This window comes from Primulina tabacum, chromosome 17 (assembly GCF_025594145.1).
Source record: "Primulina tabacum isolate GXHZ01 chromosome 17, ASM2559414v2, whole genome shotgun sequence".
NCBI classification, from domain to species: domain Eukaryota; kingdom Viridiplantae; phylum Streptophyta; class Magnoliopsida; order Lamiales; family Gesneriaceae; genus Primulina; species Primulina tabacum.
In genome coordinates this window covers 9,879,956-9,896,720 of record NC_134566.1, presented here as the reverse complement: position 1 = coordinate 9,896,720, position 16,765 = coordinate 9,879,956, and the positions used below count along the sequence as shown (strand labels likewise).

General features: G+C 35.8%; 2 protein-coding genes across 8 annotated transcripts; one reads left to right on the top strand and one right to left on the bottom strand.

Moving 5' to 3' along the window:
- The first annotated feature begins 3,064 nt into the window (after positions 1-3,064).
- On the top strand, positions 3,065-10,107 carry LOC142530743 (uncharacterized). The gene is given in 28 exon segments (XM_075636551.1): positions 3,065-3,584; positions 4,403-4,541; positions 4,662-4,733; positions 4,832-4,903; positions 5,009-5,080; positions 5,205-5,276; positions 5,461-5,532; positions 5,643-5,714; positions 5,807-5,878; positions 5,953-6,021; positions 6,141-6,212; positions 6,322-6,393; positions 6,479-6,550; positions 6,628-6,699; positions 6,780-6,851; positions 6,938-7,009; positions 7,097-7,168; positions 7,237-7,308; positions 7,396-7,467; positions 7,574-7,645; positions 7,744-7,815; positions 7,910-7,981; positions 8,069-8,142; positions 8,247-8,378; positions 8,452-8,495; positions 8,497-8,788; positions 9,090-9,460; positions 9,574-10,107. Coding segments are annotated over 28 exon segments (3,075 nt in total). The 5' UTR covers positions 3,065-3,364; the 3' UTR covers positions 9,940-10,107.
- A 574-nt stretch (positions 10,108-10,681) lies between these two features.
- LOC142530330 (splicing factor U2af large subunit A-like) lies at positions 10,682-16,272 on the bottom strand. Of its 7 annotated transcripts, none has more exons than XR_012816125.1 (14): positions 16,118-16,268; positions 15,566-15,679; positions 14,846-15,111; positions 14,385-14,498; positions 13,982-14,052; positions 13,306-13,376; positions 13,182-13,226; positions 13,053-13,112; positions 12,632-12,692; positions 12,432-12,544; positions 11,820-12,266; positions 11,424-11,562; positions 11,128-11,310; positions 10,682-11,043 (listed from the first exon to the last, which is right to left on the bottom strand). XR_012816125.1 is itself a non-coding variant. In XM_075636114.1 (14 exons), the coding sequence occupies exons 1-14, from the start codon at positions 16,118-16,120 to the stop codon at positions 10,906-10,908; spliced, it is 1,698 nt and encodes a 565-aa protein (XP_075492229.1). In that variant the 5' UTR covers positions 16,121-16,272; the 3' UTR covers positions 10,682-10,905. The 7 variants fall into 7 exon arrangements, 6 of the variants coding, with proteins under 6 accessions (XP_075492229.1, XP_075492228.1, XP_075492230.1 ...); XM_075636114.1 differs by having other exon boundaries at positions 11,128-11,195; positions 15,566-15,667; positions 16,118-16,272; XM_075636113.1 differs by having other exon boundaries at positions 11,128-11,195.
- Positions 16,273-16,765: the final 493 nt, after the last annotated feature.

Genomic DNA, 16,765 nt, shown 5'->3' with positions numbered 1-16,765 from the left:
CGCACTAACACGACGACACAACGAGCCTGACCAAACTTTGTGTAATTCGGCGGGCTGAAAAATTCCCAGCTCAACATATTTTACATGGTGCTACGGTCTGGCGAACATAAACTCTGTATACCAATTTGCAACTTATGGAAACATTATATTATTGGTAACATTATTCGATGTTGGAATTAATTTTTACCGAAAAACCTTATTGCCAAATGCATTGCACTACTACTGCTAGGCAGCTAGCTAGAGAAAAAAGATGCATCTCTTCAGTTACAATCAATATGAATCCAAAAAGTGATCATAATATCCAAAGTATGGACCACTCATTTCAAGACATATAACTAGATATAGAATCGAGTTCAAAGAATGACTCGGGCCATGCAAAAACGTAGACAAAGAATCTGCAAAGTTGAAAAACTCTGAAGTTCATCTTATTAAATAAGGCAAAATACACTTGTGTCCAAAATTTAACTAATTGCAAGCCAAAAGTTTAATAATCTATGCATGCACACCAACTTTTTTTCCTTATTTAATTTTCGGGTTTTTTTTTACTATTTATTTCTAAGTGGAACTTTTTACCCAAAACACAAAAAGTAACAAAGTAAAAGCAACTTCTCTGAATCACAAATATGGTAATAAGCTATATATATTTGAAAACATTGACCTTTCACATGCAGTATTCATGAAGCCAAGGGATCTTGAATTAAAAGTGTTGTACTTTTTCGGCATCTCAATAATTACCGTGCAGTAACAGAGAAATCTCAAAACGTAAGAGGAGAGGGGACACTGGAGAAATCTGCCTGCAGTCAAAATGAAATTTGGAGACATGTTACAAAATATATTCTCTGACCATGTATGTATATATTATTTCCCTTTATCAGCAAAGCAAAATTCATTAAAATGATACCCTTTAATGATTCCATACATAATTACGAAAACTTTATTGCATTGTCACAGTCCACTGGGTAAATTTTGATTTTCTTTTCAAGATTATCGGGAGAATGGATTCTGCCTTGTTGTACACAGGTGAAAAGTTTGTCACATTTTTGTAAGAAATGGGTGTTTTTAGCCATTTAAAATGATATGTATTCTTTAGAAGAGCATATTTTTATGTAAAAAAAAAAAAGAAAAAGAAAAAAAGATTAGACATGTCTTCAATGATAAACTCAATCGGACTTTTATACAAGGATTTTTCATTTGAGTTGAGATTTTTAGCATTTGGGATGGATTTTGCTTAGTTTAGTAGCACACTCATTATGGGCTTTTACATTCAATTAACCAAAATCTTGAATTCAAAATGATTCAATTAAAAAAGACGTTGTTTGTCGTTATCGGTGGAGGAGCCAGAAATATGATTTTGTCCGAACTAAAATTTTAAACTCTAAAATATTTTAAATTGATTGTATATGTATATGGCTTCGCCACTGGTCACTACGTCTGCACTCTCAAATACGGTCAATGATAAATTTAGTCTTTTACGCACACAAAAATCTTGAAATCAAAGTGACGTAACTCATAACTCGAGAAAAGAAAAATAATCAAAAATTAGCTTGATCAGGTCATCGGAATACTATTTTGAGTAGTCGATTTTTAGTTTAGTTGTTTGAGTAATGTTGATTAATCATTAATTCAGCAAAAAAAAAAATCGTTTTTCTGATATATTTTAAGACAAAGTTGAAATAATAGAATTGATTGATATTTTGCAAATATGATTCGCGTTATAATTTAAGATTTTAGTAACCTTTACATATTATATGAACTATGACCCTTTCTGGCAGTAGGAAAGTCACGGAAGAGTGGAAATAGCAATTTTTGTTGTGTCCTTTAAACCATCCATTTTCTGACTCCATCTAATCTACACAGCACGCCCAGCTATAATAACCACGCGTACATGATGAGCGTGTATCGGACGCGCGGCCACCCTATCCCTATAGGACCACCGTGGTTCCCCCACTCCACATGCCTGCCATTAGTGATGGTGCTGGAGAAATGTTTCCTACCAAACATTAAATGGCTAAAAGAAAAGTTATTAATTAATTTTTATGAATATTTTTTTTATTTTTGCAAGTTCGAAAAATATATAAAAATAATAATAATATCGAAAATCCTACTCTTTGCCTCAATCCGCATTGATGCAAACGTTCGAGATCGACCGAATTCGATATCTAAAATATTGAAATATGTTGGTTGAATCGTCGTTCTCATCGATTAATTTTGACAATTTGATTTTATTATTGGAAAATTCCACGATGAATCCAAATTAAATTGCTAGAAAACAATAATCGGTTGAGTTGAGAGATCAATATCGATATTTCGAACGATTATTTATTTTAAAAGATTTTAATTGTATAATAACTATCATTGTGTTGGTCTAAAGTCTAGATACGTTGCTTGACCTCAAAATTATTTTCTTGAAATATGTATAACAAAATACATTTTTTAATATGATTTTAAAATTTCATTTAATATTATATTACGCAATAAATTAAAGATTTTATAAATGCTAACTTGACATCAGGTTCGGCATGGAGTTTTGTTTGAATCTTGGTCTTCGCGATATTAATATTTTCTCAGATTCGAATCTTGTTGTACAAGCCATTAGCAGCTCCCTAGTTGTCCTTGGTTCGAGTGGAGTGCTTATAATCGACATTCTCAACATGCTGAAGACGGATGTTTTTTTGTTTATCTACCACGTGCTGAGATCCGTCAACTGAGCTGCTCATCTATTAGCTCGTGTAGGTAATGATATTTCTTCTTTTGTTATTTGATTCTGATGATATATTAATTTGGTTATTGAGTACTGTTAATCAAGATAATGTGAAGTACACACTTGGTTTTACTTTAAAAAAAAATTATTACTAATTACTAAATAATAAATAACGCACAAAAAATCATGAAGTTGGGGTAACGGCGGTACGGCTGACGGCGGCAGCGAATCAGCCCATGATCCGCGACGACTATTTAACGTCGCTTCACCGCCGTTTATCTGTCACTATCCGTACACTGAATCCTCTCTCTCTCTCTCTCTCTCTCTCTCTCTCTCTCTCTCTCTCTCTCTCTCTCTCTCTCTCATCTTCTTAAAGCAAATGTCGCAAATGGCGTAGTCTTTGTGTACTGCACAGTGTTTCTGCAGTGTGTTGTTGCCAAATACATTAAACGCATCTCTGAAACATTATTGTTTCTGCACAGAAACTCACTCGCTCTCTCCTCTCTTATTACTCTGCCTTACAGTTTACGCTAAACTCCTGCTTCCTCTGCCCCCAGTAACTTTCTTGCTGGTTTTTACGGACGTTTTCGTACGCATTTGCAAGTATTTGATGCGGTTTTGTGGTGACAAACATTCATGCTGAAAGTTTGAGGGGAGATATGGATGAGATTTGGAGGTTGGGTGTTTGAAGTTGTGCTGCAAGGACACATTTTTATTGTGTTTCTGTGTGTGTTTCGGCCTATTTTTCTTTGGTGGGTTGGGAGCATGGAGGAGGGAATAGGGTTGTTTGTGGGGAGGAGGAGGAAACGGGAAGTTGGTCTGTTCTTGTATGTGTCGGTGCTCTTGGTTCTCTTTCCCCTGGTTTCGTCTCTCAGCAATGAAGGTTTTTTTTCGTTATGATTATTACTCTGGAAATGTATATATTTTTCTTCACATTGTGTTTTTGGTTCTTTTGCTCATCCTTTTTGACCTTTCGGGTTTGATGGGTTACATGGTTATTCTTTGTAAAGTTGGCCCTTGGCTTTCTGCTTGTGAAGAATGTAACTTTGAGCAGTGCTCTACATTTTTTGTGCTACCATTCTCTGTTCATCGTAAAATAATTTGAATCATAATTTTGAATTTTTTTGGTAGCAAGTGAATATTCTTTCTTCTTAGACAATGAAGAGTGAAGTTTTTTTCCCTTAGTTCAGTGTCCTTTGTTCGGTTTTAGAACTGTTTGGAAAACTGTTTGATATTTATGGATTCAGAACATTTAAAGCTCTTTCCAAGTCCCAAATGCTCAATATTTACTCCTTCCGAATGTTCAATATTTTTTCTTCATTTCTTGACTGGAATTTATTTTTGTATTATTTTATGGAGGATATGCAGTTGGTGTTGGAAAATCCTATTTCAAATTTGTTGCGGTGATTTTCTTTCTATACTTCGAATATTTTTAACTGATTGCCTGTTATGCTTATGAGTATTTGATACGCACGAGTTATATTAGAAACGAGATGTAAATGTTGTCATATAGGAAAGTCATAATGCAAAATATTGTTTAATTTTATTTTTGGCGTTGGATTTGTAGGTGTAAGATGGATACCACTTGATTTGTCTTTGTTTTAAATGTGGATTCTGTTTTTGATGTATTTTTCAATAATGTCTGAATGGATATCTGGATGAAGTTTTTGTTCTATCCTAATTTGTGACTGATGTTAAAAGGCGAAGCATTGATGTCCATTAAAGCTTCTTTTAGCAATGTGGTCAATGTACTTTTGGATTGGGATTATGTTCAAAATGAAGACTTCTGTTCATGGCGCGGCGTATCTTGTGGCAATTTCAGCACTTCTATTGTAGCATTGTATGTTTTTTTTTTTCTTTTTCTAATCTATAATATAATGAATGTAAAGATCATTGGGTTATACGTGGATTTCACTGAATTATACTGATTCTAACTTGTATTATGGACGGTTATATGAAGAAATTTGTCTAATCTGAACTTGGGTGGAGAAGTTTCACCAGCTATCGGGGAACTGAAGAGTCTTCAATCGTTGTAAGATCTTTACGATAAAAATAGTGAAGTTACTCTTCTCTTTTAACTTTTAATGATATTTGACTCTCTAATGCACTTGTATACTCTCGATTTTGCAGAGATCTTCAGGGGAATAAATTAACTGGTCAGATTCCAGATGAGATTGGCAACTGTGTTTCTTTGATTCTGCTGTAAGTTTTACACGGTTCTTGGTACTATTTTTGAGTTTGGATAGGTGTTTTGAAGCCACGATTGTCCTTTTCAATTTTACCGAGGTTTGGAGTGTCATATTTCAGGGATTTGTCTGACAACTTGCTAGATGGAGATGTACCTTTTTCAATCTCTAAGCTTAAGCAGCTCGAAGTACTGTAAGTAACTGTAGTGTCGTGTATTATTCAGTTGTAAATTGTGATTATGAAATTTTTTTATGTATCACGTGAGAGATGATTTTTAATGGTGGTCATGGGTTTGATAAGATGCATGTTCTGACAGGAATCTAAAGAACAACCAGTTGACTGGTCCAATTCCTTCAACATTAACCCAAATTCCTAACTTGAAGACACTGTGAGTGGGTCTACTTGTTAAATTTCCACGTCAAGACTTGTCACTCCAATCAGCAGCAAAAATTACTTCTTCAAAAGAACTTAATTGGAAAGTTTGCATTTAAAAATAGAAATCAGAACTTTTAAAATGTTTTTACTTGTCGATTTTGTGACGAGATTAAACTTTGTTTTGTGGGTATTCCTAGAGACCTTGCTCGAAACCAGCTTACAGGTGAGATACCAAGATTAATCTACTGGAATGAAGTACTCCAATATCTGTAAGTACTGCGGGCTGCATTCTTTACTCGCCAGCCATTCTTCTTTCCCTTGCTTTTTTTCCCTAGAAGATCCCTATTAGTGTTCATTTATCAAAAGTTCATTGGAACAGTGGCTTGCGAGGAAATTTGCTTACTGGCACATTGTCTCCTGATATGTGCCAATTGACCGGCCTTTGGTATTTGTAAGTACATATGTTATTTTTTACTTTATTAACTTTAGTAAAGCAACCAGTCGTTGCCAGAACCAAGTTCGAGTTTTTTTCGACTATTGCAGTGATGCAAGGGGCAATAACCTGACTGGAACTATACCAGATAATATTGGTAATTGCACTAGCTTCCAGATCCTGTAAGTTCTTCACAAGGCATTTTATAGTTTACTGGCACAATTTAGAATAATGATTTAAATGTTAATGGTGTCAGTGACATCTCATATAATCAAATCACTGGAGAGATTCCTTACAATATTGGGTTCCTGCAAGTAGCTACTCTGTAAGTTTAAAGTGTTGATTCTATGTTTGCCCATCGATAACAATGTGTTGCAAGATGTATCTATACAATGCATAGATCATAGGATCAATGATCCATGTGACTGGTTGATTTCTGGACAGGTCCTTGCAAGGAAATATGCTAACCGGGAGGATTCCTGAGGTGATAGGTCTGATGCAAGCACTTGCTGTCTTGTAAGCACTGACATTCCAATCAGAACCTGTATTGCACCAACAAAACTGGTCTTTGATCAATTTTGCAGGCATTTTTAAATGATAAAAATTGTCATCAATTTTTTTTCAGGGATCTGAGTGAGAATGAATTAGTCGGTCCTATTCCTGCAATTCTTGGAAATCTTACTTACACCGGAAAGCTGTTAGTTCTGGGCAATCTGAGTTTATGAATTGTCAAGCATCTCTCTTTTTCCTCGTACTATATCACATTTACTTCTCTATTTCAGGTACCTTCATGGTAACAAACTTACTGGGCCTATTCCACCTGAGCTGGGAAATATGACGAAGCTTAGCTATTTGTGAGGAATTCTCATTGCAAAACATACGAATGTTGATATTCTCCTTATTTCCATTGCTGATTGATTTAATCTTGTAGGCAATTAAATGACAATCAACTGCTTGGAGGTGTTCCTACTGAACTTGGGAATTTGGAACAACTCTTTGAACTGTGAGTCACATTTAACTAACTGCCTTATTTTTTCCTCTGTACTCTAGTGAACAAACTGATAGTGTATCATTTTCTGCTAGAAATCTGGCTAATAACAATCTGGAAGGGCCAATTCCTGAAAATCTCAGCTCATGCACGGCACTGAATCAACTGTAAGATTTTGGATCCATATTTAATTCAAACATACTCATTTCAAAACATGAGTAAATCATGTATTTATCTTGTTGGTTTTACTCAGAAATGTGCATGGCAACCGATTAAATGGATCCATTCCATCTGGGCTAAAACACCTAGAGAGCCTTACATATCTGTATGTTTTTCATCTTATGGTAGTTTTTTTTACCTGTGTATTTCATGTACAAATTCTGAAATTTTGTTCTTGATCTGCTCTCTGCAGGAATCTCTCCTCCAACCAGTTTCATGGTTCTATACCTGTTGAGCTTGGGCACATTATCAATCTTGATACATTGTGAGTTGAATATTAACCTTTAATGTTCTCTGTCTTTGGGAATCTTTGTATGACGGTTTTTCTCTCAGGGACCTGGCGAACAATGATTTCTCAGGATCTCTTCCTGCCTCTGTTGGTGATTTGGAACACCTTCTTATTTTGTAAGACATGTATACAGGCTACAGCAGTGAAATAGATTATTCTTGTCATGGTATTTGTAAATCATATGCAAACTCTGCTAATTTTAGGAACTTAAGTCATAATCATCTTGATGGATCCATACCTATCGAATTTGGGAACCTAAGGAGCGTTCAGATTCTGTAAGCTTCTATCTAAAAATGAATTTTTACTGAAAATGTTAATTACTTAGGTACGAACCTCATCTTTTACTAGATGTGGTGTCCTTTACACTCAAATCATTTTCAGGGATTTGTCGTTCAACAAGTTGTCAAGCAGCATCCCTGAAGAGTTGGGGCAGCTGCAAAATCTTGCTTTTCTGTATGTTTTTTTTTTAACTTTATCCTTTTTCCCATGCAATCACTTGTAACTACTGCTTGAATGGTTCTATGCCTAAGGCAAGTTGCTCTGTGTTGCAGCATTCTAAATAACAATTATCTAACTGGAAGAATACCTGATAAACTAAGCAACTGCTTGAGTCTTGACAGATTGTGAGTTATATTATTTCATTGTTTGAAGTCGTAGTTTTTTTAAGTCTCTTGGTGTAACAAAAGAAGTGGTGTAACAAAAGCTTATTTTGTTTAGGAATGTTTCTTATAACAACTTTACCGGTTCAGTTCCGCTTGGAAGAAACTTCTCTCGTTTTCCACCTGATAGGTAAGATAAAATAAATCATCTATGCTTAATTCACTGTTTCTCATCGTATTTGTTGTCTTTGTGGTCATCTTGATCTTTTGTATCCAGCTTCATTGGGAACCCTTTACTGTGTGGTCACTGGTTGGGTTCAATATGCTATCCATATCCCCCAAAATCCAAAGGTACTAACATATGATTTGGTACTGCTGATGTTATTGCACAATTCTTGTATTTTGTTCTTACCCTTGATCTTAACACCTACTGTTACCTTTGATCTTTATACTAGCCATGTTTTCAAGAACAGCAGTTGTTTGCATCACGTTGGGCTTTATTACTATGTTATCATTGATTGTGGTTACCATATACAAGACCAACCAACCGAAGCCATTCATAAAGGGCTCTAATAAGAATATGCAAGGTCATGTGGAACTATTTTTATCACTTCTCTTTTTCTTTCTTTCTTCTGTTTTTCACGTGTGTTTCATCTACAGGTTCGTCAAAACTGGTTGTTCTTCACATGGATATGGCTATTCACTACATACGATGATATAATGAGACTCACTGAGAATTTGAGTGAGAAATACATAATAGGATATGGAGCTTCAAGCACGGTATATAAATGTGAATTAAAAAATTCCAGGCCTGTCGCCATTAAGCGACTCTATAATCAGTATCCGAACTCTCGTGAGTTCGAGACTGAACTTGAGACTATTGGCCGTATAAGGCACAGAAACCTTGTCAGCTTGCACGGTTACTCCTTATCTCCCCAGGGAGATCTGCTCTTTTATGATTTCATGGAAAATGGTTCTCTTTGGGATCTCCTTCATGGTTAGTAATTTCTCTTCAAGTTTACTTGTAATAACGCATTTAAGTTCGCTCGGGTTTGCTTTGTCATTAAGTTCGCTTGGATTTGCTTTGTCACTCATTTTCTTAGAATTAAAAGATTAATATGCTGCCCCATCTTTTTCTGTAAGCGACACTACTTGACCTTTGATCAATATGAGATCAGAATCTTGAAAATCTCGTGTTATATCTTTCTATATTAAAGCACAACTAGCATCTGTTCTTCATGTTTTCAAATTAATTTTAAACAATCCAAGTTCTGATATTTGGCTGATGTACATGATAGGTGCATCGAAAAAGGTCAAACTTGACTGGGAAACTCGTCTGAAAGTTGCTGTTGGTGCTGCACAAGGTCTAGCTTACCTGCACCATGATTGCAACCCCAGAATTATTCACAGGGATGTGAAATCATCAAATATCCTACTTGATGAAAATTTTGAGGGCCATCTATCTGATTTCGGAATCGCAAAATGTTTACCCTCAGCAAAAACACATGCGTCTACATATGTTCTTGGAACAATAGGGTATATCGACCCAGAGTACGCCAGGACTTCTAGGCTAACTGAAAAATCAGATGTTTATAGCTTCGGCATTGTGCTTTTAGAGCTATTGACTGGCAAGAAGGCTGTTGACAACGACTCAAACTTGCATCACCTGGTAACATAATCTGTTCCCTTTTTTAATACCATTTTGAGGTTAAACTTGTAACCAATAGTCCTTTGTTTAGGTTTATCTAAGATAACCTTGTCCTTCTGTGCTATACATTTCAGGTGCTGTCTAAAGCAGACGACAACACAATAATGGAAACCCTCGACCCTGAAGTATCAGTGACTTGCATGGATTTATCTCATGTAAGAAAAACATTTCAGCTGGCGTTGCTTTGCACGAAACGCCACCCATCCGAAAGACCAACTATGCACGAGGTTTCAGGAGTTCTTCTGTCATTCTTACCACCACCTCCGCCATCAAAACCTCGCTCGACTCCTCCGAAAAGTGTCGACTGTGCACAGTTTGTGATCGGTCAAGGACAACCCCATCTAGAAACGCCTCATCGGCAAGGCGAACCAGAGAACAATTCATCAGATGCCCAATGGTACGTAAGATTTGGAGAGGTGATATCCAAGAACAGTGTTTAAGGATTTGGTTTACCTTCGTTTTTTGTTCCATTCAAGGAAAAAAATGAAAGTGCGTAGCTATTAACACAGTTATCGGGGGCGTGCATGGAAAATTTAGTTTTCGGACAATTGAAGGAGAGCACAAAATTTCACCCGCTGTCGTTAGATTTATGCAATTTGTTTCAATTCCTCAGTGGTGTGATAGGGATCATAAATGAGTAGACACACAATTGGAAATATTAAGTGGTCTCTAATTTAATTCTGATATGATTTATTATTCAATTTATTATTTTTAAACTATTTTGAAAACTTGATTTATTTTATAATGTTAGAATATGTATAATAAGATACCTTTTAGAAATTAGATTAATAAAAAAATTTCAAATGATCAAATATTATATTAATTATGACATTAAAATATAATATTTTGTGACGCAGTAATCATTTTAGTTTAATAAATCATTTTGAAAGAAAAAGGACATTTTATCATCCAAATGATCTTTTCCAGTTCGTTTTATTTATTATTAGAACCGAGTTTATTCAATTTACTCATGGGTTAATTTAATACAATCATAATTTCAGACGTCGTGAAATATCGGATCGAACATCGTTTCAAGAAAGATAAAGATCCACAACTAATTTTGCCCCAAAAATTTAGAAAAAATAAATCTGGACGATTAGCACAAGGTATGAACATTATAAATAATGACCGATCTCGGTGTTCTAAAGGCTAAAAAGGAATATACAAAAAGCGAAACAGTCGTGTAGCTAAGATTTGAAATATCATATTCTAAAAAATTACCTTACTGGGTAAAACCATTATCATAATAGACATCAAGGAAACACTAAACCTGGTTGAAAATCGAGTCCTCGAGCTGATACAAAAGGTCTTCCCAACAAAAGAAAGGCCAAAAAAAAAAAGAGAAGCAAAGCATAAAATCAAATAGGAAAAGGTTGCATTGGACGTTCAGAGCGAATGACTATGGACTAGCCATCATACACACCCTCGGAAAACTTGTTCTCTGGATAGAAAACAGCCACAACTTCTTTCCCCCCGAATTTTCTTCCGTGTAATCCTTGTCGAGCTTTCGTAGCTCCTTCAACGTCCTCATACTCCAAGAACACCTGAACAAAAAAATTGATGTTTTTTTTAATCAACAAAAATTCAATGAGATAATGTATGCACAAAAAGAAATCTCAGAGGCCGACCTTTCCAACACCTGGAGCTGGTTCATTGTTGGGAGGTGGGCGAGGGATGATCACATTTACAAGAGTACCTGCATAATTTAAATCAAGGGCTGAGACACTTGTTTTTGAATAAGACGGGAAAGTATGTGGGTTTTTATTTAAATATAGTAGCTTCTGTTATGCAGAATATAGGACCCGAGAACACTGTAAAACAGAGAATAGAACACAAAACGAAAAGATATTTAGTGTAGATGAAGATTGTGAACATTGAAAAGCTCGTGAGTTATAGAGGTCTAATGGTTACTGAAGAAGATTACCAAATTTTCCACACTCAATTTTCATGTCCTCTAAGATATCTTCGTAGTCGTCATCATCATTGAGCTCCTCTGGACTAACCACCTCTGTAAGGCACAGAACCTTTGTAGCCGCCACTACACTGGGTTGTAACATGAGTTTCTGCAAAATAATTTGGAGTCGTAATTTAAGCTGTGCAGTTATTATTCGAAATAAATAATCACAATAGGACAAACACTAACAATGAGGGAAGACAGTAAAATATGCCAAAACAAAACAAAGGTCTTCATACAACTAAATTTCAAGATAATAAAGTTTATTTTGGCACTGTAAAATGTGTTGCTGAACATGACAATTTTTGAGGATGGCGATATCAATTAAAAAACATGAACAAGACAAACAAAATAAAATCACACTACCTGCAATGCTATTTGTTGTTGGGCGTGCAATAATATATTCTCTTGTTCAGGGTTAGGCTGAGCTGTACCCTGGTTAGCACGCCTAACAGTAAGTGTTTTATCGCCCATTTTTATCCCATTTAGTGCTGCACAGGCAATATCTGTAACTGATAAATCCTGGTAAACACAAAATGCATAGCCTTTGGAATTCCCTGTTTCTCTGTCTTTAACCAGATCAAAGCCCCGGAGATGTCCAAAAGACTCCAGCAGCTCCCTAACCTGCGCTTCTGTAAAATAATATGGTAAGCCACCAACAAATATACGGTCAGGACCCTCGAGACCCCCAGCAGATCCTGGTGTCAACCCAACAGCTGCAAGATTCAGATTGGGGCTAGGTTGACTAGAGCCTAAAGTCGCAGCCAACGAAGGGTTGTAATCACTCGGTCTTCTCACTTTAACTGGTGCACCCTGAACAAATGAGTAGATAAAGCGCGCACTATTTTGACGTAATTATGGTTCCAGATGTAGTGCATCAAATATAACAATACCATTGAAAAGGAATTCAAAATAGAACTCAATAACTCGATTTAATATGCCCCCACTCAACTTAAAGGTACAAAAGACGTTCAATACCTCAAACATTATTCCATCTAAAGCCATAGCATTACTAGCCTCTTCAACAGATCTCATTTCCACAAAGGCAAACTTCTTCTCATGGTTGATGTAAACATTTACAACAGCATCCCCTGAAATGAAATAGAACAATTTTATTCACCACGACTCATTTCAGAATACACAAAAACAGGAAAAAATTATAATTTCGATAGATCAACCTGGACCAGCGGTGTTTCCTCCAATTGCTGACATAACATGACTAAAGTAGGTCGCCACAGACTGCCATCATCGCAAAAGTAAAAGTTAGTAAAGTGGCAAATAAATTCAAAGTTCAGTAGAAGTAAGGGACAAAAAAGGCAGTATGACAAGACTACACATACATAATAGAAGCTAATCAGTCTACAGCTCAAATAACCATATCAAGGGTACGTGTAATTAACTACCAGAGTCTATTCGCTAGCAATGAAATTGAATATAAAAAGAATAAGATTTATCTAAAAGATAGCCTTGTGTCCTCATTATTTGAAGTTCTAGAGATATGGAGTCGTTTTACAAACATCTATGAACTGCCAAAGACAGATAGCCGTATATCCAACTAACGACCGAATATGATAAATACATTGAGACGGAGTATCCTACCTGTTCATTGGCAGAGGGAGGAAGTCCTCCAACATAAACTCGTCTAGCATGTCTGGTAGCCTGATAAGACAATATTTCATGATACTAAAATCCAGATAACACATGAATAAAATAAATAGACAACGCAACCTGCTGAGTCATTGCCTGAACGGGCATTAGGGGGAGTGCTCCAAACTGCAACACAGTCAAGATTAATCTTAGAAGCTGACTTATAGAACTTGCAACAAGAAAATTGAAAGAGTTGGAAAAAAACCTGTCCCGGTGCCAAAGGTAACATATTGGGAAACATTCCAGGAATGGCCGGGGTGGTCCCAAGCATCTGACCTGTAGAAGCTAAACCAAGTTACATCTCAAGAATTTAAGTACAACCTCTTCTTACTCTTAAAACAACAAGAATTATCGATTTCTATAATGTTTCATCATGCAACAAAAGAAAATCATTTCTTAGACCAACTATCGTCTTGGAAATAAATGTAACTATGAAGGAAAGATGACATTCTATTAAAATTCTTTATAAAATCTACCAAGCATGCAAATCCTGGTTGAAGATGGACAAGACCTGTATTCGTTCTGCCTTGTACAAAAAAGCTACAGAGGTCGGCTCACGCTCATTGTCAGCACAGTGGGGCTAGTAGCCCAACATTGCCTTCTTAGTACATAACTTAGGACATACAAAACAAACAAACAAACACCAAACACAACAAGAAACCAAAACCCTCTCAGTTTCAATTACCAAGCAGATAATTAAAGGAAAACTGAATAGCCAATCTAGAGAAGAATGCTCCATATCGAGATATATACGAATTTAGGAACTGAGTACGCTTACCAAAATGAAACCATGTATTTGATATGAACTTTCCACACTATATCAAGGGAAAGAATAATAGTTATCATAATGGACATTATGGTAAAACAATTGTTGCCTATACCTGCATTAGCCGCAGCAGCATTCGGAAGCAATGCAACAGGAGGTGCCATGTCAAAACCACTGGTCCTTTTGCTGTAAAAATATATTCATCAATGACAAGAATAACTATAGATGATAATGGCAGATATTTTGGTTCATGAATTAAGACCAATGAATGAACTTGATGGCAATGATGAAGATGCAAGGTAGAAAGATGGATGCGTACAGTAACTTTGTATAGCAGATGAAGTGAACGAGTTAAATTTAGTTATAAAGCTCATTACATACCATAATATGGCGGGGTTAATAATTCTGTACTACTAACAAAAAACCGAGGGGATGTGGTTCAGCTTTGTTTGAGCTAGTCGACTTGAGTCGAGCTGTTTCTTAAAAAGAAACCGGGGAAGATTAAAATCACAAACTACCTTTTAGAGCGTGAAGGAGATCGTGACCCTGATCTATGATCTGATCTAGGCTTGGAGCGAGACCGGGACCTATGCTTGGGTTTGTCATCCCTATCTTTGTCATAGTCTCTCCGCCTGCAAGTCCGTAACAATAACAGAATTAGAAAATCACACTTTGTAGACAATGGCTTAGAAACAATATCTGTAAGATTAATAGAAAGGACAGACACTGTAACATCTAAGCAGCAATGCAGTATAGAAGATGAATGCAAGTTAACTAAAGCGCCTCACACAGATTACTTTCAGCAAATTCAAGTAACTCATCAACTAGCAGAATAAGCCACACATTTTTCCTCAGCTAATATATCAGGTGACAGATAGAATGTAATACTGGATTCACAAACTCAAAACAGTATGCAAATAAAAGAAGACTGACAGAGGCTATTAGTACTATAAAACAACCAATAAGTCAGTTTCTCTACCTCTCATAGTCTCGACTTTTATAATAGTCATCATCATCATTTCGATCTCTGGTTCTCTCCGTTCTCTCACTCCGATCCTTGTGACGGTCTCGATGATGATGATCTCGATCACGATATCTATCCTTGTCCTTGTCCCTGTCCCTGTCTCTCTCCCTGTCCCTGTCCCTGTCCCTGTCTCGGCCCTTATCACGACCTCTTTCTCGACCCTTATCCCTGCTTCTGGAGGTCTCCCTCTCTCTATCTTTTTCATGGTCCAGAGAGGTATGCTGCGTAAAGCACCGTCACAAAGAATGAATCATAAACAAGTCAAACCAACAAATCATTGAAAAGAGCCATAAATAGTATTTTTTTTCCAGACATCACAACAAATTTCTATCAATTGTTGGTAAAGCAAGACAAGAATATCATGATTATGAAACATCCCATTACGAACTGATGGATTAATTATTGATATTTGAAAGGGAAAGGTAAGCTATTAACAAATGCTATAAGATTGACATTTGTTGCATAGTCACTGAACCAAGTGTTTTTATGGTTGCCTAAATTAGGTATTCATAGGTTTGAGTATAAATTTTTGGGATTCAAAGCTTTCGGAAATCAAATTCTAATATATAACTAAGCCTCCAAACACAATTACCTGGTATAAAATACCTTTCTTGTAAGTCATAGTGCCAAAGCAAAAACATGTGCTGAAATAATGACATTGTTAAAGTCGCATACCATGGAATTTGGGCTCGATGATCCTCTGTGAGCTGGTTGCTGCAAGCTTGCAGCTTCTGGTGAGTCCATAGGAGGTGGAGAGTAGTAGTTCCCAGCAATTTCCTGAGTCGACATCTAAATTCATTAAGTAAACATCAATAAGCCATTGGCCCAGCCATGAAATTCAACCAATAATACTCAAAATAATGTTCAATACATCCAAAATGGGATTGAATTATTTCTTCTAATCATTCCAAATCTTCTTTATTTGATTTAACACAACAAATGTCCTAATTACTTACAATACGTTTCGTACACAATCAACTCTTTCCGAAAAAGACCAGAAACTTCAATTACATTACAAAATTGTTGGAAAAGTACCATATTACTCTAATTCATGTTGCGACACAAGAGATTTCGTCAAAATTCGGGTCAACTGAATTTCACAACCATGCGGTTGACGAAAAAACTAAACAATTCATCAAAGATAGATCCACAAATCAATATAGAAGCAAAGAACGCACAAAGAGAAACACGCGCGTGCATACAGAGGGAGAGAGAAGGGGGGCGTACCATTAGATAAGACGAATATGGCACAAATTGAATCGCACTTAGAAACCCTAGTTCTGTGTTTTATGAGATTCTGCGTTCTTCTACAAAATTTTCGATCTGCGGGCTTTAAATATCACATATTCCTTCTTCGTTTTCCACTTTTGCCCATCGATTAAGTTTTTATTTATATATTGAGTATGTGTTGTGTGAGACGATCTCACGAATCTTTATCTGTAAGACGGGTCAATCCTACCGATATTCACAGTAAAAAATAATACTCTTAGCGTAAAAAGTAAAACATTTTCATGGATTAACCAAATAAAATATCTGTATCATAAAATACGACCTGTGAGAACATCTCACGCAAATTTTTACCTTATCTAACATATATTATCTTTCAAATTAATTCTTCATTATCTCTAACTTATATAGTATATTATATATTTTATATAGATATTATCTTTCAAAATAATTCTTCATTATCTCTAACTTATATAGTACTAGGTATTGGCACCTCAAATAATATTTGAGGTGTTTACCCAAATTTGTTGTGCAGTATATGATGTTTCTTTTTTGTTGCATATTAGCTGACATACTATAATTAAAAAGAAAAGGTAGGTCGGATAAAACATGGTAATAGAATAGGAATAAAGTATAGATATTATAACA